Source organism: Oncorhynchus keta, chromosome 4 (genome assembly GCF_023373465.1).
Source record: "Oncorhynchus keta strain PuntledgeMale-10-30-2019 chromosome 4, Oket_V2, whole genome shotgun sequence".
NCBI lineage: Eukaryota > Metazoa > Chordata > Actinopteri > Salmoniformes > Salmonidae > Oncorhynchus > Oncorhynchus keta.
The window spans coordinates 784,935-802,138 of NC_068424.1; the positions used below are offsets into that span (position 1 = coordinate 784,935).

Genomic DNA, 17,204 nt, shown 5'->3' on the forward strand with positions numbered 1-17,204 from the left:
TTGGTGAACAGGTTAATTGAGGTGAACAGGCTTGTGGGTAATGACTGGAGCTGAATCGGTGGAACGGTATTAAATATATCAAACACATTCTGATTGGTCCCAGAAACAGGAAGTTGGTGAACAGGCTTGTGGGTAATGACTGGAGCTGAATCGGTGGAACGGTATTAAATATATCAAACACATTCTGATTGGTCCCAGAAACAGGAAGTTGGTGAACAGGCTTGTGGGTAATGACTGGAGCTGAATCGGTGGAACGGTATTAAATATATCAAACACATTCTGATTGGTCCCAGAAACAGGAAGTTGGTGAACAGGCTTGTGGGTAATGACTGGAGCTGAATCGGTGGAACGGTATTAAATATATCACACATGGTTTCCATGGTTTCCGGGTGTTTGATGTCATTCCGTTTGCTTTGTTTCCGGACATTTCTATGAGCCATCCTCCCGTCAGCAGCCTCCTGTGATTCACATGTCCTCACTGTCAAAGGACTCGGAGCATTGGAGAAAGATCTCCTCACGGTCCCTCATAGCAGACAGACACACGTCCTGGTTATGTTCTGTTTTTTTCCACCATCTGAGTCTTGACGAAACGCATGATGTCCTTATAGATCTCCCGGAGCTTCTCCCCACACTGAGGAGAGGCCAGGACAGGACTGTGGTCTGAAGTGGAGTCCATCTCTTTCTTCACCACATCATAGGCAACCTGAAGCAGGTCCTCTTCATAGCTAGAAGGAGATGAGGCTCCCTGGCTGTTTGCCTGAGTGGAGGGCTGGAGCGTGAGGTGGGTGTCTGGGACAGGATTAGAGGGTGTCTCTGCCGGCCCTTCCCAGCCCAGGGTGCTCTGTTTTGGGGGGACAGGTCTGGTAGGCTGCCCGGCGCTCTGGAGAGAAGCTATCCCTCAGGCCTGAGATGGCTTCAGTTACTACAGCCAGACCAGTCTGTCCCGGGCTCAGCACACCGCTACAAACCAACTTCTCCAGTGTCTGTCTGTAGAACAACAAGTACCCTTTAAACTCCAGGATGTTGGTTAGAGAGTTGATGGAGGTCTGAGAGGGGGCGGAGTCATCCAGAGTCTCCTCCGCAGAGTCTTCCTCACTGGTCTCAGTCAGGTCCGTCATGACGTCTGTGGCCACCAGGTCTTCTGGAGCGCAGGGAGCTGCTGTGTGACTGCAGCCTCCGGTACTCTGACCTCACTTCATCCAAGAGGCAACGGCCCGTCGTCATTACCGAAGAATATCCCTTTCAGTAGCATCCACATCCTGCTCTTTGAGAAATCCTTAGTCCAATGTCTTCCACTTAGCATCTTTTTGGATGTGGGACAGACCACGGTGTTGAGTGTCTCGAACAGGGTGGCCAGGTTGGCCCGGTGTCGGGCCTGCAGAGCCCGTTTTCTCTCCTTCTGGTGCTGCTCCATGTCGCGTTTCCTCCGGAGCCCGGTCGGACCGATACAACCTCGTCTGGACATCCTTTTTGAAATCTTTTATAAATGTATGTTAACAAACTGTCAACGTTTTCTGTTAAAACAGGATGTAGCTACATGAACCTCGGTAATGGGGTTTTACAACCGTAAAGTATTGAGATCAATGATGCCAACGTAGCAATTTGGTTTCTAGATTTAGCAACAACAACAAACATATAAACTGCACCTAGCAACAAAATGTAGCTACTTTAAAAAAATATATTTGGAACTTTTAGCAACTTCTGAAAAGTGTCTCAAACGCTAAAAATTTATTTTTTTCCTCTAAATGACACAAAAAATGATGTCCTCAGTCACAACACACGTGTCTGGCTGCAAAAGTGAGTTGTGAGTCAGGAGAAGTCTCTCTATGGACTAACCCTTAGACATAACCCTAGGAGAAGTCTCTCTATGGACTAACCCTTAGACATAACCCTAGGAGAAGTCTCTCTATGGACTAACCCTTAGACATAACCCTAGGAGAAGTCTCTCTATGGGCTAACCCTTAGACATAACCCTAGGAGAAGTCTCTCTATGGGCTAACCCTTAGACATAACCCTAGGAGAAGTCTCTCTATGGGCTAACCCTTAGACATAACCCTAGGAGAAGTCTCTCTATGGACTAACCCTTAGACATAACCCTAGGAGAAGTCTCTATGGACTAACCCTTAGACAAGTTGATATATTCAAAAATGGATTACATTAATTTGTTTCCTCGTCAATCTACTCACAATACCCCAATGACAAAGCGAAAAACGTTTTTTAGAAATGTTTGCTATTTTTCTTGTTTGTCATGGTCTGAGAGTCATTCAGATGTCTTTTGGCAAACTCCAACAGGGCTGTCATGTGCCTTTTACTGAGGAGAGGCTTATGTCTGGTCACTCTACCATAAAGGCCTGATTGGTGGAGTGCTGTAGGGATGGTTGTCCTTCTGGAAGGTTCTCCCATCTCCACAGAGGAACTCTAGAGCTCTGTCAGACTGACCATCGGGTTCTTGGTCACCTCCTGACCAAGGCCCTTCTCCTCGATTGCTCAGTTTGGCCGGGCGGCCAGCTCGAGGAAGATTCTTGGCGGTTTCAAACATTTTCAGTTTAAGAATTATGGAACCCACTGTGTTCTTGGACTTTCAATGCTGCAGAAATGTTTTGCTGCCCTTCCCCAGATCTGTGCCTCGACACAATCCTGTCTCAGAGCTCTACGAACAATTCCTTCGACCTCACGGTTTGGTTTTTGCTCTGACATGCACTGTCAACTGTGGGACCTTGTATAGACAGGTGTGTACCTTTCCAAATCATGTCCAATCAATTGAATTTTCCACAGGTGGACTCTAATCAAGTTGTAGAAACATCTCAAGAATGATCAATGGAAACAGGATGCACCTGAGCTCAATTTCAAGTCTCATAGCGAAGGGTCTGAATACTTAAGTAAACAAGGTGTTTTTTTAAAAATAAGTTTGTTAAAAATAATTCTGAACCTGTTTTCTCTTTGTCTTTATGGGGTATTGTGTGTAGATTGAGGATTTTAAAACAAAATGTAATCCATTTTATAATACGGCTCTAACATAACAAAATGTGGAAAAAGTCTAGAGGTATAAATATTTTACGAATGCCCTGTATGTACAGCAATAGTTGAATAGGATAGCCTTGACTAGAATACACTATATACGTATGAAGTGGGTAAAACAGTATGTAAACATTATTAAAGTGACCAGTGTTCGATGTCTATGTACATAGTTCAACAGTAACTAAGGTTCAGGTTAGAGTACCGGGTAGTAACAGTAACTAAGGTTCAGGGTAGACTACCGGGTAGCAGGGTAGTAACAGTAACTAAGGTTCAGGGTAGAGTACCGGGTAGTAACAGTGACTAAAGTTCAGGGCAGGCTACTGGGTGGAGGCTGGCTAGTGGGACTATTTAAAGTCTGATTACCTTGAGACAATGTGTTTTTCAGTCTCTCGGTCCCACCTTTGATGCACCTGTACTGACTTGGCCTTCTGAATGGTAGCGGGGTGAACAGGACACGGCTTGGGTGTCTGAGGTCCTTGATGATCTTCTTGTCCTTCCTGTGACACCGGGTGCTGTAGGTGTCCTGGAGGGCAGGTAGTTTGGCCCCGGTGATGCGTTGGGCAGACCGACCACCTTCTGGAGAGCCCTGTGGTTGTGGACGGTGCAGTTGCCCTACCAGGCGGTGATACAGCCCAACAGGATGCTCTCAATGGTGCGTCTGTAAAAGTTTGAGGAACTTAGGGGCCAAGCCGTATTTCTAAAGCCTCCTGAGGTTGAAAAGGCAGTGACGTGTACGATGGGGAACTTGAAGCAGGCCACTGTTGTCGTCTGTAAACTTGATGATTGAGTTGGAGACGTGCGTGGTCACGCAGTCATGGGTGAACAGGGAGTCCAGGAGGGGGCTGAGCATGCACCCTTGTGGGGCCCCAGTGTTAAGGATCAGTGAAGTGTAGAGGTGGTGTTACCTACCCTCACCACCTGGGGGCCGGCCCGTCAGGAAGTCCAGGACCCAGTTGCACAGGGAGGGGTTCAGACCCAGGGCCCCGAGCTTAATGATGAGCTTGGAGAATACTATGCTGTTGAAGGCTTAACTGTTGGGATATTAAGTATCATTTTTTATTTAGTTGTATTTATATATAGTTATGTATTTTTCCTCGCCCTGATCTCGTCGACTTTATCGTCCATGGACTGAACAGTAGCGAGTAATATACTTGGAAGCGGTGGATGTCATGCCTCCTGAGTCGCAGCCGAGGAGCAGTCTGGGATACGTGGAAATGTTTTGTGGGGTACAAACAAAGGATCCAATTGAGGAAAGTCATATTTCTGGGTATCGATTGGTAGATGGGTCAAATATTTATTTTTAAAAAGCTGACACTGAATATACCTTTTTGAGTTTTTAATTAGGCTTTGGATGGTGTGTCAATACACCCAGAAACTAAGAAGATACACGAATCCTTCCTAACTCAGTTGCCAGAGAGGAAGGAAACTGCTCAGGGATTTCACCATGAAACTAATGGTGATTTGAATACCGTTTTAATGGCTGTGATAGGAGAGAACCGAGAATGTAATAACAACGTTGTAGCTACTCCGTAATACTAACCTAAATTACAGTGGTGCAAATCTAACACATCACTGAGCACGGCTTTCCATATTTTCAAGCATTGTGGTGGCTGTATCATGTCATAGGTATACTTGTCTTCAGCAAGGCATGGTGAGTTTTTCAGGATAAAAGGAAACAAGTAGAGCTAAGCACAGGCAATATCCTAGAGGAAAACCTGGTTGTCTGCTTTCCAACAGACACTGGGAGACAAATTCACTTTTCAGCAGAACATTAACCTACAACACAAGGCCAAATATATACTGGAGTATCTTACCAAGAAAACCGTGAATGTTCCTGAGTGGCAGAGTTACAGTATTGCAAATGGCTTTCCAGAAAATATAAACAACAAACCAGACAGAGCAAGAATAATGAGCAAATGTTTCACAATCCACGTGTGGAAATCTCTTGGAGATGTTCCCAAAAAGACTCACAGCTGTAATCTCTGTCAAATGTATTTCTAGCACTTATTGACCATTAGAGGAAGGGGAAGAGGAGGGACAAGAGGAGGCTTTGGCTTCCTTCCTCAATGACCACCGCTCAGTGTTTCCTCTCGCCTCACTTTTCTTAGACAATAAGGCTGTTTCCTCATCTCCTCCCTCTGCTGCTGCCTCGGCCACATTGTTCTCAACACCAATATGCTGGTTACTTCTGCTATTATGCACATAGCAACACGGTCTAGGAACAGACGCCAATTCAACAGCGCACTGATGTTTCAGAACTGTGGAGAAAACACATTTTTTTATAATATTACAGTTGAAGTCGGACGATTACAAACACCTTAGCCAAATACATTTAAACTTTGTTTTTCACAATTCCTGACATTTAATCCTAGTAAAGATTCCCTGTTTTAGGTCAGTTAGGATCACCACTTTATTTTAAGAATGTGAAATGTCAGAATAATAGTAGTGATTTATTTCAGCTTTTATTTCTTTCATCACATTCCCAGTGGGTCAGAAGTTTACATACACTCAATTAGTATTTGGTAGCATTGCCTTTAAATTGTTTAACTTGGGTCAAACGTTTCACAAAGCCTTCCACAAGCCTCCCACAATAAGTTGGGTGAATTTTGGCCCATTCCTCCAGACAGAGCTGGTGTAACTGAGTCAAGTTTGTAGGCCTCCTTGCTCGCAAACGTTTTTTTTTTCTTCAGTTCTGCCCACAAATGTTCTATGTGATTGAGGTCAGGGCTTTGTGATGGCCACTCCAATACCTTGACTTTGTTGTCCTTAAGCCATTTAGCCACAACTTTGGAAGTATGCTTGGAGTCATTGTCCATTTGGAAGACCCATTTGCGACCAAGCTTTAACTTCCTGACTGATGTCTTGAGATGTTGCTTCAATATATCCACCTATTTTCCCTCATGATGCCATCTATTTTGTGAAGTGCACCAGTCCCTCCTGCAGCCAAGCACCCCCACAACATGATGCTGCCACCCCCGTGCTTCACGGTTGGGATGGTGTTCTCCGGCTTGCAAGCCTCCCCCTTTTTCCTCTAAACATAATGATGGTCATTATGGCCAAACAGTTATATTTTTGTTTCATCAGACCAGAGGACATTTTATGACGGTTGGGTGGTCTCATGGTGTTTATTCTTGCGTACTATTGTTTGTACAGATGAACGTGGTACCTTCAGGCGTTTGTAAATTGCTCCCAAGGATGAACCAGACTTGTCGGTCCCATACATTGGTGTTATTGTTGCTTAGAGTACTTTGATGAATGAATATCATTTTAGATCACGTCAGGACAGGCGTTTTACACAACCAGGCTTATACATGAGTATTAGGACTGGAACAATACAGCACAGCCCTGACAAGCTCAGACACGTTGACATCACGACAGACACACCAGATGCCTTAGAAATACCACCTCTTATCTTAGTCCAGTGTCATCCTCCTATCACTCCAGAGGATACCGACCACCATAACTAGCTGATATTAGCGGGGGTGCGGGCGGGCGGGTAGGTGGGATGGTGGGGGATGCCAGCCAGGCAAACAAAGTGATCAGTCTCGGGCCTCATGCTATTTTAATGCAAAGTGGTTGTTTTGAATAGTGGAGGGAAAAAAATGTATTCCCTTGATGTTCAGTGTGATAACACTACTGTCTCCTCTTGAAGTTGTAAGTTTACACACACCTTATCCAAATACATTTCAACTCAGTTCTTCACCATTACTGACATTTAATCCTAGGAAATATTCCCTGTCAGTTAGGATCACCACTTTATTTTAAGAATGTGAAATGTCATAATAATAGTAGAGAGAGTGATTTTATTTCAGCTTTTTATTTCTTTCATCACATTCCCAGTGAGTCAGAAGTTTACATACAGTCAATTAGTATTTGCTTTGTCCATCAGCTTCTCCATGTGGTCTCCTTAAAGACTGGTTATCAGTTTAAAGACTGGTAGCTTTTTGTCTAGGAGTCTAGTACGGCCTTATAGAGGGTAGCTTTCTGTCTAGTACGGCCTTATAGAGGGTAGCTTTCTGTCTAGTACGGCCTTATAGAGGGTAGCTTTTTGTCTAGGAGTCTAGTACGGCCTTATAGGGGGTAGCTTTCTGTCTAGTACGGCCTTATAGAGGGTAGCTTTCTGTCTAGTACGGCCTTATAGAGGGTAGCTTTCTGTCTAGTACGGCCTTATAGAGGCTAGCTTTCTGTCTAGGAGTCTAGTACGGCCTTATAGAGGGTAGCTTTTTGTCTAGGAGTCTAGTACGGCCTTATAGAGGGTAGCTTTTTGTCTAGGAGTCTAGTACGGCCTTATAGAGGGTAGCTTTCTGTCTAGGAGTCTAGTACGGCCTTATAGAGGGTAGCTTTTTGTCTAGGAGTCTAGTACGGCCGGTCAAAGGAAGGCACTAGAAAATGTCAGACTCCAGCCACTCAAGTCTTAGACTGAAAAAAAATATATGAAATTTGAAATCAATCAACTTTCACTTTTGATTCTTAAGTATATTTGGGCAATTACATTTATTTTTGACACTTCCGTATATTTAAAACCAAATACTTTTGGACTTTTATTCAAGTATTTTTTTACTGGGTGACTTTCACTTTTACTTCAGTCGTTTTCTATTAAGTTATTTTTACGTTTACTCAAGTATGACATACTCAAGTATGACAACTGGGTAGTTTTTCCTCCATTGCTGGTGATGATGGTAGTATGTATTTACTACTGTGTTCATGTGTGGCTCACTTGGTAGAGTGTTTACAACGGCAGGATTGTGGGTTTGTTTCCCGCTTGGGCCACCCCAAGTGGCTTTGGATAAAAGGGTCTTCTTAAATGGCATATATTATTATATTAGCTATGATCACACGCGCAAGTTTCACCCTTTTTTACAAGATCTCATGGTGCATCGCTCCCTGTCCTAACAGACCATAATATAACTGTCTGAATACCCTCTCAGTAACTATGACAACCTCTCCTGGTGTTTCCCAACAGGCATCGGGAAGGTGAAGCGGAAAACGGGGATGCGCGACACGGCCTCGAACGCCGACGCCGACACGTGCTCCGACAATGGCGAGCGGCTTTACGACCTCAACCTGCCGGCGCTCGTCAAGTTCAGCTACACCGCCGAGCGTGAGGACGAGCTCTCATTGGTTAAGGGTACACGCGTCATCGTCATGGAGAAGTGTAGCGATGGCTGGTGGCGTGGGGGGTACCAGGGGTGTTCCGGATGGTTCCCTTCCAACTACGTGACGGAGGACGCAGACGGGACAGCGGGGGGAGGAGGGGGCGACAGTTTGGGGGACCCAATAGGGTCACTGACTGAGAAGCTAGCAGCAGTGGTTCACAGTGTGTCTAACGGGAACCGGAGACTCCACACGGTGCAGGCGCTGTACCCTTTCAGCTCGGGGAACGACGAGGAGCTGAACTTTGAGAAAGGAGAGGTGATGGAGGTGGTAGAGAAACCAGACAACGACCCTGAGTGGTGGAAGTGCCGTAAAGCAGATGGACAGCTGGGACTAGTGCCTAAGAACTACGTCAATGTGCTGCCTCCCCAGCAGGACTCTACTACCCAGAATGCCTCACCGGGCCCCGCGGGGCCGCCCACGCCCGACTGTGACTACATCTCTCCGGCCACGGTGGGGCGGTTTGCTGGGAAGCCATGGTACTATGGCAAGGTGACGCGTCATCAGGCAGAGGTGGCTCTCAACCAGAGAGGAGTGGAAGGAGACTTCCTCATCAGAGACTCGGAGTCATCGGTGAGTCCTGACTGCTATCTATAACTCCATCTATACAGCCGTCTGTAGAGAGCTGTACAGCCCAGGGTTTTAGACGTTTATAACTTAGGGAGACTTCCTCATCAGAGACTATGTCATCGGTGAGTTCTGACCTTCATATATAGCACATGGTTTTAGACGTTTATAAGTTAGGGAGACTTCCTCATCAGAGACTAGGTCATCGGTGTGTCCTGACGTTTATAAGTTAGGGAGACTTCCTTATCAGAGACAAGGTCATCGGTGTGTCCTGACCTTCATATAATTCATTTTTTTATTTGACCTTTATTTAACTAGGCAAGTCAGTTAAGAACAAATTTTTATTTTCAATGTCTTTTATTTAGACAGGGAGTCAATGCTGAGACCAAGGTGTCTTTATTTAGACAGGGAGTCAATGCTGAGACCACGGTGTCTTTATTTAGACAGGGAGTCAATGCTGAGACCAGGGAGTCAATGCTGAGACCAAGGTGTCTTTATTTAGACAGGGAGTCAATGCTGAGACCAGGGAGTCAATGCTGAGACCACGGTGTCTTTATTTAGACAGGGAGTCAATGCTGAGACCAGGGAGTCAATGCTGAGACCAAGGTGTCTTTATTTAGACAGGGAGTCAATGCTGAGACCAAGGTGTCTTTATTTAGACAGTGAGTCAATGCTGAGACCAAGGTGTCTTTATTTAGACAGTGAGTCAATGCTGAGACCAAGGTGTCTTTATTTAGACAGTGAGTCAATGCTGAGACCAAGGTGTCTTTATTTAGACAGGGAGTCAATGCTGAGACCAAGGTGTCTTTATTTAGACAGGGAGTCAATGCTGAGACCAGGGAGTCCATGCTGAGACCACGGTGTCTTTTATTTAGACACTGAGAATCTGAGATCAATAAAAACGACCTTGTCTTGATTCCATCAATAGCCAAGGCCCAGGGTGTGTGGAGGAGACATATTGTACAATATATGAGGAGAAATTATAGTCCTAAAGAAGCGTTCCCGTTTCACTGACTCAACCACTGATATGCATCTCGCCTCACTGACTGGCGATGGTCAATGCCCTCCTGCCAAAAGCCTGTCTCTTGTTTTACTTAGTGAAACAATGCTGTTCCCTCAATAGGCCCATTTGGAAGTTGATGACATGGCAGCCTGCCGTCAAACTAGGCTTTTCTTTTCAGCAGGAACCATTCAATAGGCCCATAGTGGTTGGAGTGTAGGGGCAGCAGGTAGCCTAGTGGTTGGAGTGTAGGGGCAGCAGGTAGCCTAGTGGTTAGAGTGTAGAGGTGGCAGGTAGCCTAGTGGTTAGAGTGTAGAGGTGGCAGGGTAGCCTAGTGGTGAGAGTGGAGGGGCAGCAGGTAGCCTAATGGTTAGAGTGTAGAGGCAGCAGGTAGACTAGTGGTTAGAGTGGTTAGAGTGTAGGGGCAGCAGGTAGCCTAGTGGTTAGAGTGTAGAGGAGGCAGGTAGCCTAGTGGTTAGAGTGTAGAGGCAGCAGGTAGACTAGTGGTTAGAGTGTAGGGGCAGCAGGTAGCCTAGTGGTTGGAGTGTAGGGGCAGCAGGTAGCCTAGTGGTTAGAGTGTAGAGGAGGCAGGTAGCCTAGTGGTTAGAGTGTAGAGGAGGCAGGTAGCCTAGTGGTTAGAGTGTAGAGGCGGCAGGTAGCCTAGTGGTTAGAGTGTAGAGGCGGCAGGTAGCCTAGTGGTTAGAGTGTAGAGGAGGCAGGTAGCCTAGTGGTTAGAGTGTAGAGGCGGCAGGTAGCCTAGTGGTTAGAGTGTAGAGGCGGCAGGTAGCCTAGTGGTTAGAGTGTAGGGGCAGCATGTAGCTTAGTGGTTGGAGTGTAGAGGCAGCAGGTAGCCTAGTGGTTGGAGTGTAGAGGAGGCAGGTAGCCTAGTGGTTGGAGTGTAGAGGAGGCAGGTAGCCTAGTGGTTGGAGTGTAGAGGCAGCAGGTAGCCTAGTGGTTGGAGTGTAGGGGCAGCAGGTAGCCTAGTGGTTGGAGTGTAGAGGCAGCAGGTAGCCTAGTGGTTGGAGTGTAGGGGCAGCAGGTAGCCTAGTGGTTGGAGTGTAGGGGCAGCAGGTAGCCTAGTGGTTAGAGTGTAGAGGAGGCAGGTAGCCTAGTGGTTAGAGTGTAGAGGCGGCAGGTAGCCTAGTGGTTAGAGTGTAGAGGCGGCAGGTAGCCTAGTGGTTAGAGTGTAGGGGCAGCATGTAGCTTAGTGGTTGGAGTGTAGAGGCAGCAGGTAGCCTAGTGGTTGGAGTGTAGAGGAGGCAGGTAGCCTAGTGGTTGGAGTGTAGAGGCAGCAGGTAGCCTAGTGGTTAGAGTGTAGGGGCAGCAGGTAGCCTAGTGGTTGGAGTGTAGGGGCAGCAGGTAGCCTAGTGGTTGGAGTGTAGGGGCAGCAGGTAGCCTAGTGGTTGGAGTGTAGGGGCAGCAGGTAGCCTAGTGGTTGGAGTGTAGGGGCAGCAGGTAGCCTAGTGGTTAGAGTGTAGAGGAGGCAGGTAGCCTAGTGGTTAGAGTGTAGAGGCGGCAGGTAGCCTAGTGGTTAGAGTGTAGAGGCGGCAGGTAGCCTAGTGGTTAGAGTGTAGAGGCGGCAGGTAGCCTAGTGGTTAGAGTGTAGAGGCGGCAGGTAGCCTAGTGGTTGGAGTGTAGGGGCAGCATGTAGCTTAGTGGTTGGAGTGTAGAGGCGGCAGGTAGCCTAGTGGTTGGAGTGTAGAGGAGGCAGGTAGCCTAGTGGTTGGAGTGTAGAGGCAGCAGGTAGCCTAGTGGTTAGAGTGTAGGGGCAGCAGGTAGCCTAGTGGTTGGAGTGTAGAGGCAGCAGGTAGCCTAGTGGTTGGAGTGTAGGGGCAGCAGGTAGCCTAGTGTTTTGAGTGTAGAGGCAGCAGGTAGCCTAGTGGTTGGAGTGTAGGTGCAGCAGGTAGCCTAGTGGTTGGAGTGTAGGTGCAGCAGGTAGCCTCGTGGTTGGAGTGTAGGGGCAGCAGGTAGCCTCGTGGTTGGAGTGTAGGGGCAGCAGGTAGCCTAGTGGTTGGAGTGTAGAGGCAGCAGGTAGCCTAGTGGTTGGAGTGTAGGGGCAGCAGGTAGCCTAGTGGTTAGAGTGTAGGGGCAGCAGGTAGCCTAGTGGTTGGAGTGTAGGGGCAGCAGGTAGCCTAGTGGTTGGAGTGTAGAGGCAGCAGGTAGCCTAGTGGTTAGAGCGTTGGGCCAGTAACCAGCAGGTAGCCTAGTGGTTAGAGTGTAGAGGCGGCAGGTAGCCTAGTGGTTAGAGTGTAGACATGGCAGGTAGCCTAGTGGTTAGAGTGTAGAGGCGGCAGGTAGCCTAGTGGTTAGAGCGTTGGGCCAGTAACCAGCAGGTAGCCTAGTGGTTAGAGCGTTGGACTAGTAACCAGCAGGTAGCCTAGTGGTTAGAGCGTTGGACTAGTAACCAGCAGGTAGACTAGTGGTTAGAGCATTGGACTAGTAACCAGCAGGTAGCCTAGTGGTTAGAGCGTTGGACTAGTAACCAGCAGGTAGACTAGTGGTTAGAGGCAGGTAGCCTAGTGGTTAGAGCGTTGGGCCAGTAACCAGCAGGTAGCCTAGTGGTTAGAGCGTTGGGCCAGTAACCAGCAGGTAGCCTAGTGGTTAGAGCGTTGGGCCAGTAACCAGCAGGTAGCCTAGTGGTTAGAGCGTTGGACTAGTAACCAGCAAGTAGCCTAGTGGTTAGAGTGTTGGGCCAGTAACCAGCAGGTAGCCTAGTGGTTAGAGCGTTGGACTAGTACCAGCAGGTAGCCTAGTGGTTAGAGAGTTGGGCCAGTAACCAGCAGGTAGCCTAGTGGTTAGAGAGTTGGGCCAGTAACCAGCAGGTACCCTAGTGGTTAGAGCGTTGGACTAGTAACCAGCAGGTACCCTAGTGGTTAGAGCGTTGGACTAGTAACCAGCAGGTAGCCTAGTGGTTAGAGCGTTGGACTAGTAACCAGCAGGTAGACTAGTGGTTAGAGGCAGGTAGCCTAGTGGTTAGAGCGTTGGGCCAGTAACCAGCAGGTAGCCTAGTGGTTAGAGCGTTGGGCCAGTAACCAGCAGGTAGCCTAGTGGATAGAGCGTTGGGCCAGTAACCAGCAGGAAGCCTAGTGGATAGAGCGTTGGGCCAGTAACCAGCAGGTAGCCTAGTGGTTAGAGCGTTGGACTAGTAACCAGCAGGTAGCCTAGTGGTTAGAGCGTTGGGCCAGTAACCAGCAGGTAGCCTAGTGGTTAGAGCGTTGGACTAGTAACCAGCAGGTAGCCTAGTGGTTAGAGCGTTGGGCCAGTAACCAGCAGGTAGCCTAGTGGTTAGAGCGTTGGGCCAGTAACCAGCAGGTAGCCTAGTGGTTAGAGCGTTGGACTAGTAACCAGCAGGTAGCCTAGTGGTTAGAGCGTTGGGCCAGTATCCGAAGGTTGCAAGATCAAATCCCAGAGCTGACGAGGTAAAAATCTGTCCTCCTGCCCCTGAACAAGGCAGTTAACCCACTGTTCCTAGACCAGTTAACCCACTGTTCCTAGACCAGTTAACCCACTGTTCCTAGACCAGTTAACCCACTGTTCCTAGACCAGTTAACCCACTGTTCCTAAACCAGTTAACCCACTGTTACTAGACCAGTTAACCCACTGTTCCTAAACCAGTTAACCCACTGTTCCTAGACCAGTTAACCCACTGTTCCTAGACCAGTTAACCCACTGTTCCTAGACCAGTTAACCCACTGTTACTAGACCAGTTAACCCACTGTTACTAGACCAGTTAACCCACTGTTACTAGACCAGTTAACCCACTGTTACTAGACCAGTTAACCCACTGTTCCTAAACCAGTTAACCCACTGTTACTAGACCAGTTAACCCACTGTCTGTACAGGCGGTGGTCTATACAGTCTGTAAAGGTGGTGGTCTGTACAGTCTGTACATGCGGTGGTCTATACAGTCTGTACAGGCGGTGGTCTATACAGTCTGTACATGCGGTGGTCTGTACAGTCTGTACAGGCGGTGGTCTATACAGTCTGTACATGCGGTGGTCTATACAGTCTGTACAGGCGGTGGTCTATACAGTCTGTACAGGCGGTGGTCTATACAGTCTGTACAGGTGGTGGTCTATACAGTCTGTACAGGCGGTGGTCTATACAGTCTGTACAGGCGGTGGTCTATACAGTCTGTACAGGCGGTGGTCTATACAGTCTGTACAGGCGGTGGTCTATACAGTCTGTACAGGTGGTGGTCTATACAGTCTGTACAGGTGGTGGTCTATACAGTCTGTACAGGCGGTGGTCTATACAGTCTGTACAGGCGGTGGTCTATACAGTCTGTACAGGCGGTGGTCTATACAGTCTGTACAGGCGGTGGTCTATACAGTCTGTACAGGCGGTGGTCTATACAGTCTGTACAGGCGGTGGTCTATACAGTCTGTACAGGCGGTGGTCTATACAGTCTGTACAGGCGGTGGTCTGTAAAGGCGGTGGTCTATACAGTCTGTACATGCGGTGGTCTGTACAGTCTGTACAGGCGGTGGTCTGTACAGTCTGTACAGGCGGTCTATACAGTCTGTACAGGCGGTGGTCTATACAGTCTGTACAGGCGGTGGTCTATACAGTCTGTACATGCGGTGGTCTATACAGTCTGTACAGGCGGTGGTCTGTACAGGCGGTGGTCTATACAGTCTGTACATGCGGTGGTCTATACAGTCTGTACAGGCGGTGGTCTATACAGTCTGTACAGGCGGTGGTCTATACAGTCTGTACATGCGGTGGTCTATACAGTCTGTACAGGCGGTGGTCTATACAGTCTGTACAGGCGGTGGTCTATACAGTCTGTACAGGCGGTGGTCTATACAGTCTGTACAGGCGGTGGTCTATACAGTCTGTACAGGCGGTGGTCTATACAGTCTGTACAGGTGGTGGTCTATACAGTCTGTACAGGCGGTGGTCTATACAGGCGGTGGTCTATACAGGCGGTGGTCTATACAGGCGGTGGTCTATACAGGCGGTGGTCTATACAGGCGGTGGTCTATACAGGCGGTGGTCTATACAGTCTGTACAGGTGGTGGTCTGTAAAGGCGGTGGTCTATACAGTCTGTACAGGTGGTGGTCTGTAAAGGCGGTGGTCTATACAGTCTGTACAGGTGGTGGTCTGTAAAGGCGGTGGTCTATACAGTCTGTACAGGTGGTGGTCTATACAGTCTGTACAGGTTGTGGTCTATACAGTCTGTACAGGCGGTGGTCTATACAGTCTGTACAGGCGGTGGTCTATACAGTCTGTACAGGCGGTGGTCTATACAGTCTGTACAGGCGGTGGTCTATACAGTCTGTACAGGCGGTGGTCTATACAGTCTGTACAGGTGGTGGTCTATACAGTCTGTACAGGTGGTGGTCTATACAGTCTGTACAGGCGGTGGTCTATACAGTCTGTACAGGCGGTGGTCTATACAGTCTGTACAGGTGGTGGTCTATACAGTCTGTACAGGTGGTGGTCTGTAAAGGCTGTGGTCTATACAGTCTGTACATGCGGTGGTCTGTACAGTCTGTACAGGCGGTGGTCTATACAGTCTGTACATGCGGTGGTCTGTACAGTCTGTACAGGCGGTGGTCTATACAGTCTGTACAGGCGGTGGTCTATACAGTCTGTACAGGCGGTGGTCTATACAGTCTGTACATGCGGTGGTCTATACAGTCTGTACAGGCGGTGGTCTATACAGTCTGTACATGCGGTGGTCTATACAGTCTGTACATGCGGTGGTCTATACAGTCTGTACAGGCGGTGGTCTATACAGTCTGTACAGGCGGTGGTCTATACAGTCTGTACAGGCGGTGGTCTATACAGTCTGTACAGGCGGTGATCTATACAGTCTGTACAGGCGGTGGTCTATACAGTCTGTACAGGCGGTGGTCTATACAGTCTGTACAGGCGGTGGTCTATACAGTCTGTACATGCGGTGGTCTATACAGTCTGTACAGGCGGTGGTCTATACAGTCTGTACAGGCGGTGGTCTATACAGTCTGTACAGGCGGTGGTCTATACAGTCTGTACAGGCGGTGGTCTATACAGTCTGTACAGGTGGTGGTCTATACAGGCGGTGGTCTATACAGGCGGTGGTCTATACAGGCGGTGGTCTATACAGTCTGTACAGGTGGTGGTCTGTAAAGGCGGTGGTCTATACAGTCTGTACAGGTGGTGGTCTGTAAAGGCGGTGGTCTATACAGTCTGTACAGGTGGTGGTCTGTAAAGGCGGTGGTCTATACAGTCTGTACAGGTGGTGGTCTATACAGTCTGTACAGGTGGTGGTCTATACAGTCTGTACAGGCGGTGGTCTATACAGTCTGTACACGCGGTGGTCTATACAGTCTGTACAGGTGGTGGTCTATACAGTCTGTACAGGTGGTGGTCTATACAGTCTGTACAGGCGGTGGTCTATACAGTCTGTACAGGCGGTGGTCTGTAAAGGTGGTGGTCTATACAGTCTGTACAGGCGGTGGTCTGTACAGTCTGTACAGGCGGTGGTCTATACAGTCTGTACAGGCGGTGGTCTGTAAAGGCGGTGGTCTATACAGTCTGTACAGGCGGTGGTCTATACAGGCGGTGGTCTATACAGTCTATACAGGGGGTAGTCTATACAGGGGGTAGTCTATACAGGGGGTGGTCTATACAGTCTATACAGGCGGTGGTCTATACAGGCGGTGGTCTATACAGTCTATACAGGCGGTGGTCTATACAAGCGGTGGTCTGTACAGGCGGTGGTCTATACAGGCGGTGGTCTGTACAGGCGGTGGTCTATACAGGCGGTGGTCTGTACAGGCGGTGGTCTATACAGGCGGTGGTCTGTAAAGGCGGTGGTCTATACAGTCTGTAAAGGCGGTGGTCTATACAGGCGGTGGTCTATACAGTCTGTAAAGGCGGTGGTCTATACAGTCTGTACAGGTGGTGGTCTATACAGTCTGTACAGGCGGTGGTCTATACAGTCTGTAAAGGCGGTGGTCTATACAGGCGGTGGTCTATACAGGCGGTGGTCTATACAGGCGGTGGTCTATACAGTCTATACAGGCGGTGGTCTGTACAGGCGGTGGTCTATACAGTCTATACAGGCGGTGGTCTATACAGGCGGTGGTCTATATAAGGTGAATGCACCAATTTGTAAGTCTCTCTGGATAAGAGCGTCTGCTAAATGACTTAAATGTACAGTCTATACAGGCGGTGGTCTATACAGGCGGTGGTCTATACAGGCGGTGGTCTATACAGGCGGTGGTCTATACAGTCTATACAGGCGGTGGTCTATACAGTCTATACAGGCGGTGGTCTATACAGGCGGTGGTCTATACAGTCTGTACAGGCGGTGGTTTGTAAAGGCGGTGGTTTGTACAGGCGGTGGTTTGTACAGGCGGTGGTCTGTACAGGCGGTGGTCTATACAGGCAGTTGTCTATACAGGCGGTGGTCTGTACAGGCGGTGGTCTATACAGTCTATACAGGCGGTGGTCTATACAGGCGGTGGTCTA

At 48.4% G+C, this 17,204-nt stretch overlaps 1 protein-coding gene, 1 long non-coding RNA gene and 1 pseudogene across 4 annotated transcripts in view; 2 read left to right on the forward strand and 1 right to left on the reverse strand.

Moving 5' to 3' along the window:
- LOC118382070 (cytoplasmic protein NCK1-like) overlaps positions 1–17,204 on the forward strand; it is a 99,000-nt gene that overhangs the window by 76,247 nt on the left and 5,549 nt on the right. For all 3 annotated transcript variants that reach the window (XM_052498585.1, XM_052498589.1, XM_052498595.1), the window contains one exon: positions 7,982–8,745. In XM_052498585.1, coding sequence (XP_052354545.1) covers positions 7,982–8,745 — 764 coding nt within the window. The remainder of the gene's footprint in view (positions 1–7,981; positions 8,746–17,204) is intronic.
- On the reverse strand, positions 259–1,465 carry LOC118382071 (stimulated by retinoic acid gene 8 protein homolog; annotated as a pseudogene).
- Positions 9,038–13,445, forward strand: LOC127916515 (uncharacterized). Its single transcript, XR_008095103.1, has 6 exons — positions 9,038–10,000; positions 10,651–10,810; positions 11,067–11,578; positions 11,739–11,866; positions 12,740–12,778; positions 12,818–13,445. It is a non-coding gene; the product is annotated as an uncharacterized LOC127916515 (long non-coding RNA).